Below are 22,790 nucleotides of genomic sequence, written 5' to 3'. Positions count from 1 at the left end.
GCAGACTATTGCGGTGTTATTAAACAAATCTGTCCAGCTTGCTTCTGTGTTGTTTGTCAGCCAGGTCAGGAAGTTTCTGTCTTGCTTCTGCTGCTTCAAGAGATTCGTGAGAACTCTCAGTTCCGATAGGAGCGTTCTGAATGTCAATGATTCAGAGTTAGAACACAATATGAAGCTGGATCTAAGCCATTTTCCTTTGCATCTTGAAGGAGAGGAACAATCAATCAAGTTGATCATGAACGGTTTTCATGCCACGGATCATTGGAATTGCAGAGTAACAAAGAAACAACCAAAATTTCTCATACAGCTTCTACAAAAAACAACCATGTCACAAGGTTTCAAGAGAGTAAGAATTTGATAGTGACCAAGTTCCTTCACTAGCTTCAAAAGAACCTCCTAATTGCTGGGCACTGGCCGTGGTGAGGGGTGACCCTCACAAGCATTGCACTTCCAAACAATGACCAGCTTAAAGTCACAATTGTTACGTGGAGCAATTGAAGGCCTCAGATATGTCAGACTCATATAAAAGAACCTTGACATCAAACGAATGTGTAGATATTCTGTGGCCAAGGGTTGATCTTTATTCTAAGTGGGTAGATGAGGACCTCTCTAAGATGGCCATTAAAGGAAAATGTCCCGTGGAGATAACTGAAAGACTAGTTGATATGGGAAAGAACTATTTAATGAAATTAAGGAAAGTAAAAGCAGTGGGTGTGGACGGAGTGAGAACCCTCTCCATTGGCCCATCAGGTTTTAGCAGCCAATGCCATGCATAGACTTGGTTCAGACTTGAATAGATGACTCCTCACTCATTGGTAAACATACAACATTAAGACCAACTTTATTAAAGATGCATATTAATTATGTGTGTGTATTATTGGATTGAATTGGAGTGGATCCACATTTGATCCAGTTATAGATAGATCAACTTCAGATTGCCTTGATATGATTGGATTCAAATTTGAATTTGGACAAACAGATACCATTTGCAATGCCAAAAAGAAAATCATCTCATAAAGATGGTCTCGAAAGACAACAACAGAACTCAATATTAGTTCATGTGGATTAGCTTATGACAACCCAACCAGCATACCTTTTCCAGTCCATAAAGCTCAGGTGCCATGATCAATTGACACCTACTCTAGCCTATATTCTTTATTTCTTGTAAGAAATATTGGCTTTGCCACATAATACTTACTAAGCCACTAGAGTCTACAGAAACTCAAATATGCAATACAGCCAGGAGAAAAAAAAAAAAAACTTTGAATATGAATCTACTGGGACTCACATCATCAGTTTCAATAAGCCAGCTTCTAGATTTGGTAACTCAACTCTTACACCAAATCTTCAGCTGAAAAGATGGTCTGTAGTTAGCAAACACAAAACCAATATAACCTTATGAACCAAATACTTGTGCATTATGAAAGAGATTACAGTTTGGCAGTGCAAGCTAGAAATTCATAGCCCTAGTATAAACTCTCATATCAGTTGTACAAGCAATAACATCACTTCAGCAAGCTTCTAAACAAACACTAAAGTGACGGCTCTCAAATAAATGTTGTGGTTCTTGGCAATGTATACCGCCCCCCCTGGCCCCCACATACCATTCTACCATTCCCACCAAGAATGAGAAACTGCTTATCTCCATATTCTGCAGCTCCAGTTCCTCCCCTTTATGATAATCTACCACAACAGGCTGGAAACTGACTGCTGAAGAGGACATGCTCATCAGTCTTTGCTTGAATTCCAAGTGTAAACAGCAAAGCCAAATGGATGAAGACCGCATTTCTTTAAAATTGATGAAGATCAGGGCCCAGACTCTCAATGAAGCTATTCCATTGTATCATTAAAATCTATGGCTACTCTTTGAACTTTGAGCCAATCTGCATGTGTCAGTTTGAGAAAGGAAGAGATGGAGACTAGGGACTCCCCCTGCAGAGAGTCACATTCACAATTCATCACATGGTCTTGTGTGAGAATACAATGCAACACAACCAGCCAGCAGAATGCTTCCACTCTTGGAGGAATAGGGTTACACCATATGCCTTTAAATGCTAGAATTTTAATCTGACTTTGGTTTAATGTTTTGTAAAGAGACTTGACTGCAAAGTGCTCCTTCTTGCACTCCTTCCAACATCTCAAATCTGGATTTTCTGGACTGATATCCACATAGTGTAGTCCTCTGTCTCTTTATCTATAAAGACACCACACAACCACACTATGCCTGACTTCAAAACACTAACTGATGGAAATTTCCTTTTCACTTAACCTGTTACGTTATGTTAAAAATTGTTGGTGCAAACCACATTTATGTTTGCATTATGATGTTAATCACAGTTTTGGTGTTACATTTATTTAGCTATTTCAGAGGCAATGAGTCACTCCAAGAAACCTTCCCATGTTCACATCTTCTCGGTGAGTGTGATGTTTTAATAAGCATGGATCCATTTTGAGGAATCTCCCCCCTTTTGCTCTAAGTTTGTGCACTGAAGGAGAAGAATATTTTTTCTATGGCAAGGTGTCTCCCATTTAATTGAAATTAATCAAAACAGGGAGAACGTTGATGTGATGGACTCTCATTATTAAGGGTTTTGAAGGATCAAATTATGAACATTATAGGAGATATTGGAAAGAATTGATCCTGTACAACCCTTTGGTGTATCTACATGATCTGAATTCAAATTAACTTCAGCATTTAGTAAAAATAGTGAAGTTATATCTTCTACTTTTTATGCAGTGGTAAAATCTGGGGCTGACAAGTGATCTCTTATGAAGTACTGTTGTAGTGCCACTGAGGAGAGGGGAAGGAATCTAAGCAGCCAGTCTTCTAGGTGAATTTAAAAATCCCGCTAGGGCACCTCTCCTTTTAGATAGCTTGGAGGTCAAGTTAAAATTTGAGAGTAAGTCTCTTGATAATCCCCACCTTGGCCTGAATGGGTGGGATGGTCCTCAAGGATGATTACAACATGTTTTGGGATTATAGTGGACCTATGGAAGATTAGGAATCAACAATAAGGTACTTTCCCTATTCAAGAGAACCAGCATTGCTAAGGTTCCATTTGTTTGCAGTATCTAGTTTGGATTTGTAGCCATTTGATTGCCATGTCAACTTGCACCCCTAGATGGGTAAAATGTGAACTTCTCCCATTGCACCTATTGATGGTGCAGATTTTGCATCCCAAAAGGTGATGCAAACATTGCACCCTTCATTTTCCCCCATATAAAGTGAGGACCACATCATTTTTCTTCCCATTGTACTCCTAAACAAACAAAACAAAATAAACTGTGAAGTAAAAGTGAACCAGAATTTTCACTTTCCCAATTTGCACTTCTGTGCATTTGCACCAATGCAAATGAAATGTGTACTGCAAACAAATGGAGGCTAAGCAACACTTCACTCTGTCCTTAACAAACAAAACAAAATAAACTGCGAAGCAAAAGTAAACCAGAATTTTCATTCTCTCGGTTTGCACTTCTGTGCATTTGCACCAATGAAAATGAAATGTGTACTGCAAACAAATGGAGGCTAAGCAACACCAGTCCTTAACACTATGCAAGTGGAATTAGATAGAGCCAACACATTGTAGAGGGCATTTGGAGATTCGTCAACTTCTCCCATGAAACTAGAGAATAATAAATGTTGAAGATTAATTAGTTTTATGATGTTTTTCTGAGTAGATGTTTTATGTTAGACGTTAGATAGGAGGTGGGGACCATAGTAGTTATGTGAGTCCAAATTTTATTATGTTTTTGAGTGTTATTTATGCTGTTCTATGTTTTGCCGCCCTATAAGGGCATAATTGTCTTTGTACTGTTCTATTATTTTAGTATAAATAATAAGTGAAGGGGGCAGCCAGATTATTGCTCTCTTTTCTTTCAACTTCTCTTCTCCTCCTCTCTTCCTTCTCTCTTCAAGAAACCACTTTCTTCATATTTTTTAATTCAACAGATTTCTACTTGGTATCAGAGCATCAACTAGGGTTTCTTGAAGCATTCTCATGCAGCCCTAGATTGCCCAGTTCTTGGGGTTTTTTGGTGGGATCTAGACATCAAGAAGGTGATCTATTGTTCGGCATCAAAATCAGGAAGAACTAGAATACGGGGAAGAGTCCCAAAAAAGTTGAACTCCTTGTTTTCGATATGATCTTGGGCGCCTATGTATTATTAGTTTTCTTTTGATTTTCTGAAGAAGGCGTTTTGGTTTATGAAATTTTCTAGGCCTCCCGAAGTGATCGATTCACTTTTCTGTGTGTGTGGTATTAAATTATTTTTTGAAGGTCTCCAATCTATTTTTTTCTTACTGTTGAACTGTTTGAAGTAAAATGGAGAGTTGGAATACCAAGATGAAATCTACTGGTATTGTGGGACTGGGTGTTGGAGGTAATAGTGATATTTTTGGGTTTGGGATCATTACTATAGTAAAACTTAATGGTATAAATTATTTGGAGTGAGCACAATCAGCTAAGATAGCTATTGGTGCCCATGGAAAATTGGGGTATCTCATTGGGGAGGAGAAGAAACCTGATACAGACTCTTCCCGATGGGTGCAAGAGAATTACATGGTAATGTCTTGGTTGTGTAATTCTATGTTACCTCATATTGTAAAAAATTTCCTATGGGTTAATACTGCTAAGGAGATTTGGGATGGAGTGACTAAAACCCACTCTCAGAAGCAAAATGAAGCCAAAGCCTATCAGTTAAGAAATCAGGTGATAAGTATGAAACAGGGAGAAAAACCTCTTGCTATGTATTTATCCATGCTGAAAACCCTATGGCAGGAAATAGATCACTTAGAAACTGTAATATGGGAAAGTGTAAATGATGCAACAACTTATCACAAACTGGTAGAAAGGAGTAGGGTTTTTGAGTTTTTGGCAGGTTGAACCCTAAATTTGACATTGCTAGGCCGCATATTCTTTCTAGGGAGGGTGTGACACTCTCTCAGGCCTATGCTTTTGTCTCTGGAGAGGAAAGTAGGAGAAATGTAATGTCGAGACAGCCTGTGATTGACCAGTTGACTATGGTTGGTACAACAAAACCTAAGCCGAATGGAGACAGGAAGAATAGTAAGACTAGAAGGGAAGATAAGAAGGACCTAGTATGTGATTACTGCAAGAAGCTTAAGCATACCAGGGACACTTGTTGGAACCTTCATCCAAATCTTATGCCTGCTCGGATAAGAAACAAGAAGGAAAATGCAAATGTAGCCACTATAGGAGATTCTTCAGCCCTTCTCTCCTAAATTGATTGGGAATCCATTGCAGTAGCAGTAGTGAGAACAAAATTGGACAGCTTATGAGTAAAAAAGATTCACTCAGCTCTAGCCTTCTAGATGGACAGTAGAATGCAGGAGCCAAATACATCACTTCCTTTGCACATACAGGTAGTTTATATGCAATTGCGAATCTCGCATCCATTTAGATAAGGAGGGACCTCCTTGGATTATAGACTCAGGAGCATCTGAGCATCTGAGCATATGACTAATGCCCTTACCATTTTCAGTTCCTATCAAATAGTTCACACATGCCCATTGCTGGGAAGGGGACAGTTAGAGTGACCAATGATATAACTCTGTCATCTGTTTTATATGTTCCTAGACTTCATACCAACCTACTTTGTTAGTTCTTTGACAAAAAATTTGAATTGTTCTGTGACCTTTATTCCTGGTAATTGTGTTTTGCAGAATCTGGAGTCAAAGAAGATGATTGGGAGTGGACGTGAGGTGAATGGAGTCTACCTTCTGGATGAGATTCCGAGACATCAAGGCCATCATGTTAGCCACAACAGTAGTAGTGGGTTAGAGTTAGTAAACCAGATTATGCTTTGGCACAATCACTTGGGACATCTTTCTGTTAATTATTTGAAATGTTTTTTCCCAAAGTTGTTTTAGTCTGTTCAATTATCTACTTTGGAGTGTGAGAGTTGTCAGTTAAGAAAGCATTGTAGATAGTCTTTTAAACCAAATAATAAAAGAAGTACTTCTGCTTTTAATATTGTTTACACTGATGTATGGGGGCCATATCAAATCCCTTCCATGGGAGAATTCCGTTACTTTCTCTCGTTTGTGGATGATTATACGCGATATTCTTGGATATATTTGATGAGATCACGTGATGAGGTTCCTAACAATTCCACCAGATGGTTTTCACACAATTTGAAGTGAGAACTAAGGTTTTTAGATCAAATAATGCCAGAGAGTACTTTGAGAAGGACCTAACCATGAATCTCTTGGAACATGGTGTAGTTCATCAGAGCAGTTGTGCATATACACCGCAATAGAATGGAGTTGTTAAGAGGAAAAACAGACACATTGTGGAGGTGGCAAGGAATCTTATGGTCTGTGCTTCAGTTATTGTGTAGTTCTGGAGAGATGCAGTTCTTACAGCCATACATGTGATTAACTGTGTTTCTTTACGGACTTTGGGGTTTAAGGTGCCATTTAGCATCATTTTTTTTTTTCAGATGGAGAGATATTTCATATACCTCTAAGGGTTTTTGGTTGTGTTTCTTTTGTTCACATTCTTGGCCCTCATCGCAAGAAATTGGATCCTAAGGCCAAGAAATGTATTTTTCTTGGGTATGCTCAGAACCAAAAGGGGTATTGCTGTTATGACCCAGTGTTGAGGAGCAGATTTGTCACTATGGATGTTACATTTTTTGAATCCACATTCTTCTTCTCGAGTGGTTCTCCTCAGGGGGAGAGTTTTGGGGAGGAGAACTCACAATTTGTTCATCTTCCTGTTTCTATGGTGCCAACATCAATTCAACCACCACCTGCACCATCAGTTCAGCCAGCATTAGTTTAGCCAATACCTGCACCTCCAATTTCATTACCTGAGCCACTATGGGCAACTTCACAGCAATATTAGCATCGGTAGATGATGGTTGACTCCACATATCCTCGACCCACACTACTCTCTGTCAATCCTTCTGAAACTCCAGATTCAACAGATACAGTCCATGTATTCCTCTTGAGCTTGTTATGTTTTCTGATGATAATGTTTCTATCCCTAACACCATTGTTGCAGCTGATCCCACTGACCTTGATCTTCCCATTGCATTTCATAAGGGGAAGAGAAAATATACTACCCATTGCATTTCGCACCATTTTTCCTACAGTGCCTTATCACCCTCTTACCGTGCTTTTCTTTCTTCCTTGGATTCTGTGTCTATACCTAGGAATGTTATTGAGGTTCTCTCCAAACCTGAATGGAAAACATCCATGCAAGATGAGATGGATGCTTTGGTCAAAAACCAAACTTGGGAAATAGTTGATCTCCCCCCAGACAAGGAGACAATCGGATGTCGATGGGTATTCATAATGAAGTATAAGGCCGATGGCAAGATAGAGAGGTACAAGACAAGGTTAGTAGCAAAAGGGTATACTCAGACCTATGGTGTTGATTATCTAGAAACCTTTGCACCAATAGCTAAGATGAGTTTAGTTCGTATTCTTTTATCTCTAGAGCCACCTATTCATGGTCCTTGTTCAAGGTTGATGTCAAAAATGCTTTCCTCAATGGTGGCTTACAGGAGGAGGTATATATGGACATTCCAGCAGGTTTTTATGAAAATATTGATAAAGGAAATGTGTGCAGACTCAGAAAATCTCTGTATGGACTGAAACAATCACCTAGGGCTTGGTTTGACAGGTTCAGAGGGGCACTCATCCGTTTTGGATACACACAAACACAGCCTGATCATACACTCTTTGTGAAGATGAGAGATGCTTTGGTGTCAATTCTGATTGTGTATGTGGATGATATAGTGGTGACAGGAAATGATATGGAGGAGATTGATGATCTCAAAAAATCATTGCAGCGAGAATTTGAGATCAAAGAAAGTATGTACTTGACCTACAGCGAGAGACTGAGAAGCTGAGGACCAAACCAACAGACACTCCTATTGATCCAAATCACAGAATTAATGGTGTGGATTGTGAATTGGTAAAGGATGTGGGGAGATATCAAATAATGGTGGACCGACTGCTGTATCTGTGTATGACATAGCTAGATATTTCTTATGCTGTTAGTATTGTGAGTCAGTACATGCATGCACCTCGGGTTCAGCATTGAGAAGTTATTGAAAGAATACTTGCATATCTGAAAAAACACCCTGGTAGAGGCATTCTTTTCTCAAATCATGAGAATTTGAAGCTATAATCCTATACAGATACAAACTGGGCAGGATGCTTAGATGACATGAGGTATACATCAGGAGTGTGTACCTTTGTAGGTGGAAACTTGATCTCTTGGAAGATTAAGAAGCAAGCGGTTGTGGCAAGGTTAAGTACAAAGGCTGAGTATAGATCCATGGCTCATGGTGTCTTAGAACTTCTTTGGGTTAGATCTCTTTTGAATGAGATTGGGGTGAAAGCAGAGGAACCCATGATGTTATACTGTGACAATCAGGCTGCAATCAATAGTGCCCACAATCCAATTCAGCATGATAGGACAAAATATATTGAAGTTGATAGACACTTTATAAGAGAAAGGGTAACAACAGGAGAAGTTGATAGACACTTGCAGTTGGCTGATGTTCTCACTAAAGAGGTGGTTACGTAAGTTGGGAATGTGTGACATTTACTCCCAACTTGAGGGGGAGTGTTGAAGATTAATTAGTTTTATGATGTTTTTTGAATAAATGTTTTATGTTAGTCGTCAGATAGGAGGTGGGGACCACAATAGTTATGTGAGTCCAAATTTTATTATGTTTTCTAAGTGTTATTTATGTTTTTTATGTTTTGCCGACCTATAACGACATAGTTGTCTTTGTACTATTCTATTATTTTAGTATAAATAATAAGTGAAGGGGGCGGCTGGATTATTGCTCTCTTTTCTTTCAACTTCTCTTCTTCTCTTCTCCTCCTTCTCTCTTCCTTCTCTCTTCAAGAAACTACTTTCTTTCATATTTTTTAATTCAGCAGATTTCTACTATAAAGAAAACATAAATCTATTCCAGTTCAGATTAAATAGATACCTGGAGAAATGAGTTCTCTAAGTTAGTATGCTTGTAAATTAACCATCACATGAATGGGCAGAGTTTACCCCATCCTGAGCCTTTCAATCTTTTGGTAGAACATCCTGTTAAAATTTCTTCTTAACATTTTGGCCTATGCTCATGGTTTTTCTAAGCGTTTTTATTCTTTTGATTTAGCCAATTCATTAGCTGAACTTTGTGTTGCTATAGTTGTTCGATAAGGAACAATAGATTGAGATGCCAAGAAACTTAATGGTAATTTTAAGATAATCATAAAACATAAATTCATTTACAATTTTATCGTTAATACATGTTGCTAAAGGGAGATCACTGGGAAAAGTAAGGATCGATGTTAACAATAAGAATTGCAAGATGACGAATATGAATTTCGCCGATCTACAGCAATTTTTTTCAATCAATTTAATATAACAATTGCATATCCTTGCTACAATTAAAAAAATCTGACCAATGCATGCTTTAATTTGAGGTAAGGAAAGGAACAATTCAACATTTCCATCAACAAACAGAAGTGTTAACCCTCAATCAATCTACAATGTTCACATTGCGACACCAAGGGTTTCAATTTTTTCCCGTATCATTTTGTAATACACAGACAGCAAAATTTAAAGCACCCTGGTGAAGAAAACAAAAAAGGGAAGAGAACCTGGTTTCAAGTTTTCCTAAAGCATCGCTTTCCCTACTAGTCGTCGTCATCTCTCTTCTTCGGCTTCCGGTACGTTTCCTCGATGTGTTTGGCTATCAAAAGCCCTGTACTAGCGAGCTTCTTTATGTTGGGAACGTTGTAGTTCTGAGCAACGTATACTCCACACAACGTCCCTAGCATGAATGAGAAACTGCTCCTGATTATACCCATTTTCTGCAACTCCTCTAGTCCTCTATAATGTCACCGTTGAATCGACGATACAAAAGCACGGTAAAGATTGTAGAGAATATAGAGGCTGAATGGGTGAAATCGATATCTGTTAATCTCGATTCGAATAGTCTAGGGCATAAATAGGTTCGACTGTCGTCCGCCCCACGCTTCACACGCAGTCACTGACCCCTTCTCCAAGTCTCCACTCCTTCGAATTGAATTGCGAGCAGGTCACTTGGCAATCTACGACAATTTGTTGGGACTATTGGAAGCGTCAAGTTGGTAGCAGACATGAATTTCTTCGGAGAGAGGAACGGGATCTTCTCTTCACTCGGGGAACGGGATCTGTTTCTCACACTTGGGCGCTTCACATGTACATCCACCGTGTATTAGGAACATCTCCAGTGAAAAAAATCTTGGGGCTCCTAATGCATATGCATGGTAGGATGTGCTGTAAGGCGCGCGTGAAGGGCCCTTTGTGAAGAGCAGATCCGGTCCTCACTCAGAGGCGCGGTACATCCACCGTGCATTAGGAACATCTCCTGTGAAAAATAAGTACGAGAGATCTGTACGCGTGAGGTCATTGTGAGGCGCCCTTTGTGAGGAATAGATTTGGTCTCGGTAGAAGATTCCAGCACCATAGGTCAGTGCTGTTAGAATAGACATCAGATCCGCTGCACGAGTGGCACATGCGAGTCGTCGGAAGACCTATTGCTGGAGGTAACGTGCCGGCGAAGACCTATTGTCTATTGATCAGAGCATCGTCGGGAAGACCTGATATTGGTGGTGTGGGTATAGCATAGATGGAGGATATGGCCATCTTGCACATGGTGGATTCGAGGTTGAATGGGAAGAAAGATAAGGTAGAGGTGGTGATTGTGCTCATGTTGGGTTGATTGTCCTCACTGTGTCTCATCTGCACCACGTTCAACCGTGAGACAGGTTGCCAGGTACTATGCAGGAGAAATCAGGATGCCAGAAGATTTGAGCGGGCTTGGAGAGTACGAAGCAGCGAAGAATGAGGACTGAGGAGGGGTAGGTTTATTAATGATTTTATACATTTCTATTCGTTGTGGATTGAGAAGATAGGTTTGCATTCTTTCACGGGTGCTGGAGATGGTGAAGCAGCAAACAGAGCTTACCAAGCCGTTGAGGATGCAAAAACCATGTCGTTTCATCGAAGAAATGGTGACTAGCGACGGGATTGAACCAGAGGATTGGCGCTATTACGAACGTAGATACCTTGCTCGACAGCTCGAGCAATGGTGCGAACTGCGAAGTGCCTTACCACTCGTTGTGTAAGAGGTTACACGCGTGAAGAACTTCACATGCTTAATCTAGTTTTGTCCACAGAAGATCCGGACTCCCAACGTCGCTTCAGCCTGCATGTCCTTTTCTTTTACTTGGAACGTCAAGTCTTACATGTATAGTTGAGTGGAATCACTGAGATGGGTGGACGAAGGCTATAATTCAGAGAGGATGGACAGTTCGGTTCCAGAGCAGCAACAACAAGAAGGGAGCCGGTTGAAAGAACGGATTGTTTTTGGACTTAGCCGAATCGCCACAGGGATGACGCCTCCTCCCCGATATGTATCACGGGCTTGCTCTGTTACCTATCTGCGCTCTCATGCCCATATTAACGCTGTAAGTTCTCTTAGCAGGGTATCTTCATATAGCTTATTTTATGTTTTCTTGTTGGGTTTACAATGAAGAAGCACTTTCAACTCCTTTGCATTTTTCTGCTTAGTATGTATACAATTCTGGTGATGATACGTGATTGGACATTTGATATATTTGGAAGCTATAACCTATTATTACTGCCTATATACACTAATTTGCTGTTACAGAGTGAATTTTTGTTTACAGAAGGGGTTTAGAGTTGTGACTTGTTGCAAAGGAAAATCAAAGAGCTTTGGATTCAACAGGAGAAGATCCCCCCTCCCTGATTCTTCTTCTTTTTTAAATTTTTAATTGTTCAATCATATATGTATATATTGAATAGAACAACAAAGAAATGCAAAAGCATGTATCCAAGCAAGAAAAAGGCAAGGGAGAAGAAGGGGTGAAAGGAGAGAGTTACAAAGGAATATTAAGTCCCTGCTAAGTGCGGCCCAACAGATCCGCTTTGATTTTTACCAGAAACAAGAAAGAAAGAGACAGATTCACTTTGATAGAATTTTTATCACATCGTTTGCCTTCCCTGGAGACCATTAGGATGAAAATATTCACTGAAGAGGTCACTACATTCATTTTTTTTATTGATCCTGCATCATCTCCAAACTATGTTTTTGTTACTCCAAAGTTCAAGCCCAACCCAAAATGCACCTTAAATCTTTCATGTTGTTATGACAGAGGATAAGCTTTTCTACACCTTTAGTCCATTGAAAAAAAACCAATGTTCTGAATCAATTAGAATACCTTCTACCTAGCCCTATTTATCTGAGGATGCTACCAAGACTGAGTCACTTTAAAATCTTTTCACCTGGTTCTTGTTAATGAGATTGTGAGGTTGTTCAGCAAAGAACTCTTGCAAAGAGGTATTTCCCCAGTAAGAAAAAAATATGTAAATTCCACTGATTAATCAACTGAAAGACATCTGAAGGATAACCCAGCATATGGAAACAACAAAGTTTAATGAGGCCAAGTGGAGGGTGACCTTTTGGTGAAGGAAAAAGATGCTTATGCAGATTCTTGTCTTATTTGCCCTCAAGCAAAATATCTTTTTTTTTTTTTTTGTTAATGAGAAACAATTCATGTTCAAGTGAAAGTTACTTAAACCCTTAACTTTAACCCTTGCAACTTAATTTGATTCTTCCACTGTTTGAGCTGATTAACATGAAGTAATATGTCTTTTCCTTATCATGCCACTTCTAGAAACTCGTTTTTTGGATTCATACATTATGTACCTTCAAAAGATGTTGCCTTTATTTCTAAGCAACATCTGATATGAAAAATGGTATTCGACTTGTGCATTATCTGTTCAGTTACATCAAATAAGGCAGGAAATAAAAAGGAAATGTCACATATAAGTGTCCTCAAGAATCTGTGGGGTGTTGGACTCTGTTGGATGTCTGACATGGACAGGTCATCCATTTAGGAGAGTCCATGCAAGACTGCTTTGCAGAGCCAGTCCTGGTTTTATTTGGAAGACTTGTTTATTTGTTACTGAATACACTGCAGCAAAACAAAAGGAGAACACCAAATAAAGTTATACAACCTGTCATCTAAAGGTCCTGCTATGCCACCCATCATTTTTCTAGAAATAGATCAGATGAATGTAAGAGACTGATATCCTTCGCAGAAAAAAAGTGATGAACTAATATTGTATGGGATCTGTGCATTTTGGCTGAAAAATAACACACATGGAAGAATTTGTTTCTGTTAGTGTTTGGCACTAGTGCCCAATAAAAGGAAGCAGGCTGTAGAGGTAATTGACACTTAAGGAATCTTCTTAGTAAAATAAACTAGGATATCATCATCATTGTCCAAGCCTCATCCAGCTATATGGGGTTGGCTACATGAATCCTATTTCACCATTCCATTTTGTTTAATGCCACATCCATTGTTTTTTTTTTGAAGAATAAAGAGAAAATTCATTAAAAAAGAAAAAGAAATACAATAGAAAGGTGATAAGGTATCACCCGAAAGAGACATACATCCAGAGGACCCCAACAAAAACAACATTCCATAACAAAACCCAAAAAATTCACAGATGAAAGACCTAAAGACTCAAAAAACCAAACTCTGCCAGAGATGGTGTTTCAAAAGTGCAAGGCATAGGGGTCAATTCGCACCTGAGGTGCAAGGCACAAGGTGAGGTGCACGCCTTTTTGAAGCAAGGCACAAAAATAAAAAAAAATGCTAAAAAATAAAAAAACTGCAAAAAAAAAAACAAAAGAGTATTAAACATAATATTAATAAAAAATATAAACTTTAAATTTTAAAATAAATGTTTTTAGAAACCTATTATCTATAAGGGAAAATTCCACTTTAGTACCCTAAACTTTGGGGGTAGTGTAAAGTTAGTACCCAGACTTTCAAATGTGTCACTGCAATACCTAAACTTTCAAAAAGTGTCAAGTTGGTTCCTGCCGTTAATTGACCGTCAACTATCTATTGAAAATGTCAAAACTGCCCTTCACATTGTTCATTATCTTTTACCTTGAGTATGAACCGGTTGAGGTGTTTGAGATTCTGGACTAGATACGACTCATGAGATTAACCTTGAAAGGAAACCCCGACCTGCTCGCAGGTTCAGTCTCAAGGTAGAAGACAATGAACAATCTTCTTTTGACACTACCCCTAAAGTTCAGGTACTAACTTCGTCCAAGACTTTGTTTTTAACATACATATTTTTCCCATTAAAGCTCTTTATTTTTCCCTAAATTTTGATATTTTTTCTTGATTTTTCAGCATATTAAAGGTGATTGATCTAATAATGGAAAGCGCCTAGAACATGGTAGTCCCAATACAGAGCAACATCACTCTCCACAATGGACGTGAATTCTACTTGCTCACTAAAGAGGACGTCATCCGGTTCCTCCTGAGCTCCATCAACCTTTTTTCACCCATCCCGACTCTGTCGATTGATTCTCTCAGCATCATTGGCATTGAAGCACCGACCATCGGATATCACGATCTAGCCTATTCCACTATGGATTTAATCTCCAGTTCCTTGTCTCAGTAGACCATTGTCATAGATGCTGATGGTCTCAGTAGACCATCCTCTTAGCGGGCAATTTAATGGCTTACATCGACTACGGTGGTCCGCCAGAAGCCCTGGTGCAGGTGGTGAAGGCAAGGTTGAAAGAGAGGAAGTTCAAAGGAATGTTGGAGGCCCTGGTGCAGGTGGTGAAGGCAAGGTTGAAAGAGAGGAAGTTCGAAGGAATGTTGGAGTTGTTGGAGGAATTCTTCCCATCATTGACGTCATCGTGTTCGTCAAATGAGGAGTCCTCTTCGTCGTCACCAAGGGTACCGCTGTGGTCGCATAGGTATAGCCGGCAGGGAAGTTACTCGGCGAAGATGGTGGGGAGAGCGGATGCGATTGCGTGCCATCCAAGGAGCTCGCTGGTGGCAATGATGATTCAAGCGCTGGCCCACCGTGTGAATTACGTGTGGTCATTGAAGACGACTACAGCTTGGCCGGAATCGTCACTTTCTTCGACATGTTGAAGGTTTTTCAAGAGCATTTAGATTCATTACGTCATTAGAGTAGAACCCAGGGAGAGACTCAAATTACTCAACGCGGATCAAACCGGTTGAGGTTCAGTCGGTTAGATGTGAATAGTGCCAAACAGTAGATTTTGGTCCCCCGTTTGATCGTTTGAATGAGAAAGTGTGGTGTTTATTTAGGAGAAAATTTTCCCGTTCTGGTTGAAGGTGGGCCCTTCATTAGTCCAGAATTTCAAGGTAGAAGACAATGAACAGTGCTTTCTTTTGAAGGGCAGTTTTGATATTTTCAATAGATAACTGACGACTGGTTAACGTCAGGGACCAACTTGACACTTTTAGTTTAGGTACTGTAGTGACATGTTTGAAAGTTCGGGTGCTAACTTGACACTATCCCCAAAGTTTAGGGTACTAAAGTGGAATTTTCCCTATCTATAATTAAAATACATAAACATAACATGTAAAGCATATTCAAATGTGAATTTAAAAATAAAATCAAACATATATAACATTTTCAAGTATGTAAAACCCACAATCTCTTTTTTTCCTCAATTGCATTACTTAAAGTAGCTAATGTAATGTAAAACATATTATATTCCTAATTCTATGAGCCACCTTTGTGCCACACCCCTCAAGGCAAGCCCAAACAAGTCCTTGTTAGGGTCTTAAGTTCTTAGTTCTCACACAAAATAATGATTTTATAATTTTAATTGCTTTTTAAGAAGATATTTTAGTAGGATGAATAAATGAACAAAGCCCCGAGCCTAGATGGATTTATGATGGCTTTCTTTCAAGATTGCTGGGAAATTGTGGGTGCTAATTTAGTGGAAGTTTTTGCTGAATTTTTTGAAAGGGGAAAATTTAACTTAGGGGCAAATGCCGCATTTATCACTTTGATCCCTAAGACCTTAGATGCTTCCTACCCAAAAGATTTTAGACCCATAAGTCTTGTGGGCAGCATGTATAAAGTTGTCTCCAAGGTGTTAGCTGAGAGAATTAAAAAAGTTCTTCCCTCTTTAATCTCTCCAAATCAAGGGGATTTTGTGTTTGGAGTAGAAATCTGCTGAATTAAAAAATATGAAAGAAAAGTAGTTTCTTGAAGAGAGAAGGAAGAGAGAAGGAGAAGAGAAGAAGAGAAGTTGAAAAGAAAAGAGAGCAATGATCTGGCCGCCCCCTTCACTTATTATTTATACTAAATATAATAGAATGGTACAAAGACAACTATGCCCTTGGCGGCAAAACATAAAACAGCATATATAACACTCAAAAACATAATAAAATTTGGATTCACATAACTATTGTGGTCCCCACCTCCTATCTAACAACTAACATAAAACATCTACTCAGAAAAACATCATAAAATTGATGTCTTCAACACTCCCCCTCAAGTTTAAATGTCACATACAGAAACCAATCCTTTTGGAAGAAGAAAACCCTAGCTGGAGAGAAATCTCTCTCCTCCCCATGCCTCCCGACAGAGAGAAGAGTGAATCGATCACTCCAGGAGGCTCAGAAAATTCCAGAAACCAAACTGCTCTCTTCAGAAAATCAAAAGAAAACTAACAATACTTGGACACCCAAGATCAGATAAAAAACAAAGAGTTCAACTTTTTTGAGACTCTTCCCCGTACTCTAGTTCTTCCTGATTTTGATGCCGAACAGTAGATCACCTTCCTAATGACTAGATCCCACCAAAAAATCCAAGAACTGGGCAATCTATAGCAGATCGATCAGCCTTGTACTACATGCAGTCGGCTGATCTAGGGCTGCATGAGAATGCTTCAAGAAACCCTAGTTGATGCTCTGATACCAAGTAGAAATCTACTGAACTAAAAAATATGAAAGAAAAGTAGTTTCTTGAGGAGAGAAGGAAGAGAGAAGGAGAAGAAGAGAAGTTGAAAAGAAAAGAGAGCAGTGATCTGGCCGCCCCCTTCACTTATTATTTATACTAAAAGTAATAGAACAATACAAAGTCAACTATGCCCTTATAGGGCGCAAAACATAAAATAGCATATATAACACTCAAAAACATAATAAAATTTGGACTCACATAACTACTATGGTCCTCACCTCCTATCTAACAACTAACATAAAACATCTACTCAGAAAAACATCATAAAACTGATTAATCTTCAACATTTGGAAGACAAATAATAGACCAAATCCTTATTGCAAACGAGTGTGTGGAGTTTAAAAAACGGAGAAAGGAAAAGAGCTAGTGTGCAAGTTAGACCTGGAGAAAGCCTATGACTTGGTGGATTGGGATTTCCTCTAGAAGTGTTAAGATTGAGAGGTTTTGGAGTGAGATGGTGCAAATGGATAAAGGGCTGTATTTCCTCCTGTCACTCTTCCATTTTGGTTAATGGAGTTGCTAGAGATTTCTTTCCAGCTAAGAGGGGCCTTCGACAAGGAGATCCTCTTTCCCCCCTTTCTCTTCACTATGATAGCAGATGTGTTTAGCGAGTTGATTTGAAGGGCTGATGCCAACAATTTGATACGAAGTTGGAGAATTGGGGGGAATAATGTGGTGGTTACCCATTTACAATTTGCAGATGATATTCTAATCTTTTGTAAAAGGGTAATGGAGGAAATGACAAATCTACAAAGGATGGTAACCCATTTTGAAAAGATCTCCAACCTCAAAGTAAATTGGAGCAAAAGTTGTGTAGCAGGGTTAAATAAGGAGAGAGGAGAGGTTGAAAGCCTAGCTAGTTTGTTAGGTTGTGAGGTAGGTGATTGGCCTTTACAGTACCTTGGCCTACCCTTGGGAGGGAACCCATTTTCTGAAAGATTCAAAAAAAGTCTTGCTGGATGGAAGAGAAACTACATTTCTCTAGGGCAGTAATTTAAAAGGCGCGCCTAGGCGCACAGGCGAGGCGCATTTTTGGGTAGGCACCTCGCTCAGGTCCTAGGCGTAGCCCATTCAAAAGGCGTATGCCTGGTGCACCTTTTAAAAATTTGCCGCTTTTTCCTTTTTTTGAGTTTGGTGGCTAGAGCCCCCATGCCCCTCAAGGCCAGCCCAAACAAGTCCATGTTAGGTTCTTAAATTCTTATTTGGTGATGTTGTCCATTCATTCGTCCTAATAAAATATCTTCTTAAAAGCAATTAAAACTAGAAAATTATTATTTTTTGTGCAAAAACTAAGAATTTAAAACCCTAACATGGACTTGTTTGGGCTTGCCTTGAGGGGCGTGGCACAAAGGCGGCTTGTAGAATTAGGAATGTAATATGTCACATTAGCCACTTGATGCAATTGAGAAAAAAAAGAGATTGTGGGTTTTATATGCTTGAAAATGTTTTATATGTTTGATTTCATTTTTGAATTCTCATTTGAATATGCTTTACATATTATATTTATGTATTTTAATTTTAGATAATAGGTTTTTTAAAACATTTATTTTAAAACACTGCTCTAGGGGGTAGAATAACTCTAATAAAGTCAACCTTGACTAATTTGCCAGTCTATTACCTCTCAACCTTTAAGATCCCCATAAAAGTGGCCAATAAACTAAAGAAACTGATGAGAGACTTTTTGTGGGAGTCGGGGATACAAAAAAGGATCATTTGGTAAAGTGGGTGGTGGTATCAAGAAGTAGGGATATTGGAGGCCTAGGGATAGGAAACATCAAACTTAGGAACTTGGTACTGTTGGGTTAATGGCTGTGGAGGTTTCCTTTGGAACAAGAGAACTTACGGCATAATGTAATTGCAAACATTCATGGCATGACAGACAACGGATGGGACGCCGGTCTTGATCCTAGGGCAACAAAGGCTTCTCCTTGGAAAGAAATTCACAGATTGCTACTCTTGATCGTAAGGCAACAAAGGCTTCTCCTTGGAAAGAAATTCACAAATTGCTACCTTCTTTCCTTCCGCTGGTCAGGTATGATGCTTGTATGGGTAACAAAGTACGTTTCTGGGAGGATATCTGGCTTGGGGATATTCCTTTCAAAGACAGATTTCCACCTCTCTAGTCTTTGTCCCTCAACAAAGGGAGAGTGATTTCTTCAGTGCTTGTTAATGAAAACTCTTGGGATCTAGGATGAAGGAGAGGGTTAAAGGATTTTGAAATTGGCTTAGTAGATGAGCTTACCTCCCTTCTTAATATTGCATTCTTGGACCTCTCTTGTCAGGACAATAGGATTTGGTCTGAGTCCCTTTCTTTCTCCTTTACCTATGCATCTTTCTTCTCCGCCCTCCTTCAATCCTCGCACACAAGAGTTTCCTTTCCTACAAAGGAAGTCTAGTGTAATCCTGTACCCCCAAAAATAAAAGCCTTTTGTTGGGAGGTGGTGCTCCAGAAAATTAATAATTTGGACAATTTACAAAAAAGGAGGCTGAATCATTGCCTCTCCCCTCATGTTTGCTGCCTCTGTCTAGGAAATGGTGAGACAGTAACACATCTTTTACTTTCTTGTCCCTTTGCTTCTTGTGTGTGGAGTTGGTTTTCTTCCTTATTTGTCTACAGGTGGACCCCTCCCCCGGATGTGACAAGTCTTTTCAACCCAAGTTTTTTCCTACTATCAAAGAAAAGGGGAGAGTGATGTGGAGGGCAACAAGAGCAGCCATTCTTTGGTCTTTATAGGAAGAAAGGAATAACAAAATATTCCAAGGGGCACAAAGATCAACAGAACAAGTCATTGACTGTGTGGCCATTAAGGTCATACATTGGCTGAAAGTAAGTGACTTATTTAAAGATTTTTCAGTGGATGATATACAAAGGGGTTGATCAAGAGTTGCAAACTCTTCAACCAGACAGCCTGCTCTTCAGCCTTCTTGGACACCAGCAATACAACAAAGGGTAAAGTTAAATTTTGATGGAAGTTCCATGGGTAATCCAGGACCCTCAGGAGCTGGGGGAGTCTTTAGGGATGTGGAAGGCAGAATGGTGGCACTATACTCTGGTCCCATAGGAGTGGGAGACTCTATGAGAGCTGAAATTTTGGCTCTCCTACATGGCCTGAGATTTGCCAAGCAATGGGAATTTCAGAACTTGGAGGTGGAAGGGGATTCTAAATTGTTGATAGGGTGGCTGAAAACAGAGAAGTTGGGTGTATGGAAGTATAGACAGCAAATAAGAGAAATAATTTGCTTGGCAAGGGAAGTTGGAGTAACATTTAAATGGGTAAGGAGATCAGCAAACTATACTCTAGTCCCATAGGAGTGGGAGACTCTATGAGAGCTAAAATTTTGGCTATCCTACATGGCCTGAGATTTGCCAAGCAATGGGAATTTCAGAACTTGGAGGTGGAAGGGGATTCTAAATTGTTGATAGGGTGGCTGAAAACAGAGAAGTTGGGTGTATGGAAGTATAGACAGCAAATAAGAGAAATAATTTGCTTGGCAAGGGAAGTTGGAGTAACATTTAAATGGGTAAGGAGATCAGCAAACTATACTCTGGTCCCATTGGAGTGGGAGACTCTATGAGAGCTGAAATTTTGGCTCTCCTACATGGCCTGAGATTTGCCAAGCAATGGGAATTTCAGAACTTGGAGGTGGAAGGGGATTCTAAATTGTTGATAGGGTGGCTGAAAACAGAGAAGTTGGGTGTATGGAAGTATAGACAGCAAATAAGAGAAATAATTTGCTTGGCAAGGGAAGTTGGAGTAACATTTAAATGGGTAAGGAGATCAGCAAACTATACTCTGGTCCCATAGGAGTGGGAGACTCTATGAGAGCTAAAATTTTGGCTATCCTACATGGCCTGAGATTTGCCAAGCAATGGGAATTTCAGAACTTGGAGGTGGAAGGGGATTCTAAATTGTTGATAGGGTGGCTGAAAACAGAGAAGTTGGGTGTATGGAAGTATAGACAGCAAATAAGAGAAATAATTTGCTTGGCAAGGGAAGTTGGAGTAACATTTAAATGGGTAAGGAGATCAGCAAACTATACTCTGGTCCCATAGGAGTGGGAGACTCTATGAGAGCTGAAATTTTGGCTCTCCTACATGGCCTGAGATTTGCCAAGCAATGGGAATTTCAGAACTTGGAGGTGGAAGGGGATTCTAAATTGTTGATAGGGTGGCTGAAAACAGAGAAGTTGGGTGTATGGAAGTATAGACAGCAAATAAGAGAAATAATTTGCTTGGCAAGGGAAGTTGGAGTAACATTTAAATGGGTAAGGAGATCAGCAAACTCTGTGGCAGATAGCTTGGCAAAACAGAGGACAGTCAGGGCACACTTTTTTTGGGCTGTACTATTACTCTTGATGTTATGTTGGGGTCAACACTCTTTGTCTAAGTGGTTGACAGTGTAAGATGTTTATTTGATATCCTTAATGAAAGTTTCCGTTTCCAATCAGAAAAAAAAAATCTTACTTTGAAAAACATAAAAGCACTCAGTCTTAATCACAAATGTTTGGGGATGGCTACACAAATTCTTTCCTGCTCGTTTGCTCTATCAAGAGCCATGTTTTCTATCAAATTATAAGCCCTTAAATCGTTTTCTACCACTTTGGGCCACATTTTCTTGGTCTTTTCTGTGTTTTTGGAACCTTCTATTTACATGGATTCACTCTTCACTTGTACAGTCATTGGTTGTCTATGCACATGACCAAACAATCTAAGCTGGCTTTGAAAAACATAAAAGTACTCAACCTTAATAAAAAATGTTTGGGGTTATTCTTTCCTGCTCATTTTCTCTATCAAGAGCCATGTTTTCTATCAAATTACAAGTCTTTAAATCATTTTCTACTACTTTGGGCCATATTTTCTTTGGTCTTCTCTGTGTTTTTGGGACCATCTATTTACACAAATTCACTCTTCACTTTGCAGTTGGTTGTTTATGACCATCTCAGCTGACTTTTTCTCATCTTGTCAATAATTGAAGCTACTCCTAAGTTCGTTCAGATGTGCTCATTTCTAATTCTATCATTTCTAGTCTTATTGTAATCTGAGGAGCTATACTCGAAGTAGCAAAGAAGAGAAGAGAACCACAGAACTGAAGAGAATGTCGAACTGTACTAGCCAGTCGACTAGTATTTTATTTATAGATGAATGTAGTACAAGGTACAAGAAATTACTGGGATGCCCCTGATTAGTGATGGGACACCCAGATGACTTAAATCATTAAACAGGATTAGGCCCATTAACACAGGCCCAGTTACAAGATAAGAGAAACATAAGAATGGGCTAATAAGAACTCTTATCAGCCGAACATCACTCTTAACATTCTAACACTCCCTCTCAAGCTAAGCATGGATATCAATCATGTTTAGCTTTCCAAGTATGTCCCTGAACTTTGTTGTTGCCAGCTCTTTTGTTAATACATCTGCAATCTGCATCTCTGATGGAGTATAAGGCACACAGAGTTCCCCTTAAATAATCCTCTCTCTAACAAAGTGTCGATCAATTTCAATATGTTTTGTCTTGTCATGCTGCACAGGATTGTTGGCAATGCTGATATTATCTTTATTATCACAATACAACTTGAGAGGACCCTCGGTCTTGATACCAAGCTCATTAAGGAGAGTTCTGAGCCATAAGAGTTCAACAACCCCATGTGCCATAGCCCGGTATTCTGCTTCTGCACTTGATCTAGCCACAACATTCTGCTTCTTACTGCGCCATGTGACTAGGTTTCTCCCCAAGAATGTACAGTAACCTGAGGTTGATTTTCTGTCTCCAACAGACCTAGCCCAATCAACATCAATGTAGGCTCCAATTTCAAGTCTACTGTTTTTCCTGAATAGAATTCCTTTCCCTGGGCAAGTCTTCAAATATCTGAGAATTCTTTCCACTGCTCTCATATGAGGGGTCTTTGGTGAGTG

General features: G+C 39.4%; 1 protein-coding gene and 1 long non-coding RNA gene across 4 annotated transcripts in view; one reads left to right on the top strand and one right to left on the bottom strand.

The window, feature by feature from the left end:
- On the bottom strand, positions 1–10,162 carry LOC148880363 (uncharacterized). 3 transcript variants are annotated; one of them, XM_088962228.1, is made up of 2 exons: positions 9,644–10,162; positions 1–136 (listed from the first exon to the last, which is right to left on the bottom strand). In XM_088962228.1, the coding sequence occupies exon 1, from the start codon at positions 9,851–9,853 to the stop codon at positions 9,680–9,682; it is 174 nt and encodes a 57-aa protein (XP_088818354.1). In that variant the 5' UTR covers positions 9,854–10,162; the 3' UTR covers positions 1–136; positions 9,644–9,679. The 3 variants fall into 3 exon arrangements, with proteins under 3 accessions (XP_088818354.1, XP_088818353.1, XP_088818355.1); XM_088962227.1 differs by lacking the exon at positions 1–136 and adding an exon at positions 986–1,932; XM_088962229.1 differs by lacking the exon at positions 1–136 and adding an exon at positions 1,297–1,351.
- Positions 10,163–10,462: 300 nt separating this feature from the next.
- The window catches only part of LOC148880362 (uncharacterized), a 68,643-nt gene continuing 56,315 nt past the window's right edge, over positions 10,463–22,790 (top strand). The window contains exon 1 of the long non-coding RNA XR_016104541.1: positions 10,463–11,497. This is a non-coding gene — a long non-coding RNA (uncharacterized LOC148880362). The remainder of the gene's footprint in view (positions 11,498–22,790) is intronic.

The sequence above is a fragment of the Nelumbo lutea genome, chromosome 1, assembly GCF_056320005.1.
Source record: "Nelumbo lutea isolate HS-2025 chromosome 1, American lotus-T2T, whole genome shotgun sequence".
NCBI lineage: Eukaryota > Viridiplantae > Streptophyta > Magnoliopsida > Proteales > Nelumbonaceae > Nelumbo > Nelumbo lutea.
This window is presented reverse-complemented; position numbering and strand designations above follow the sequence as displayed.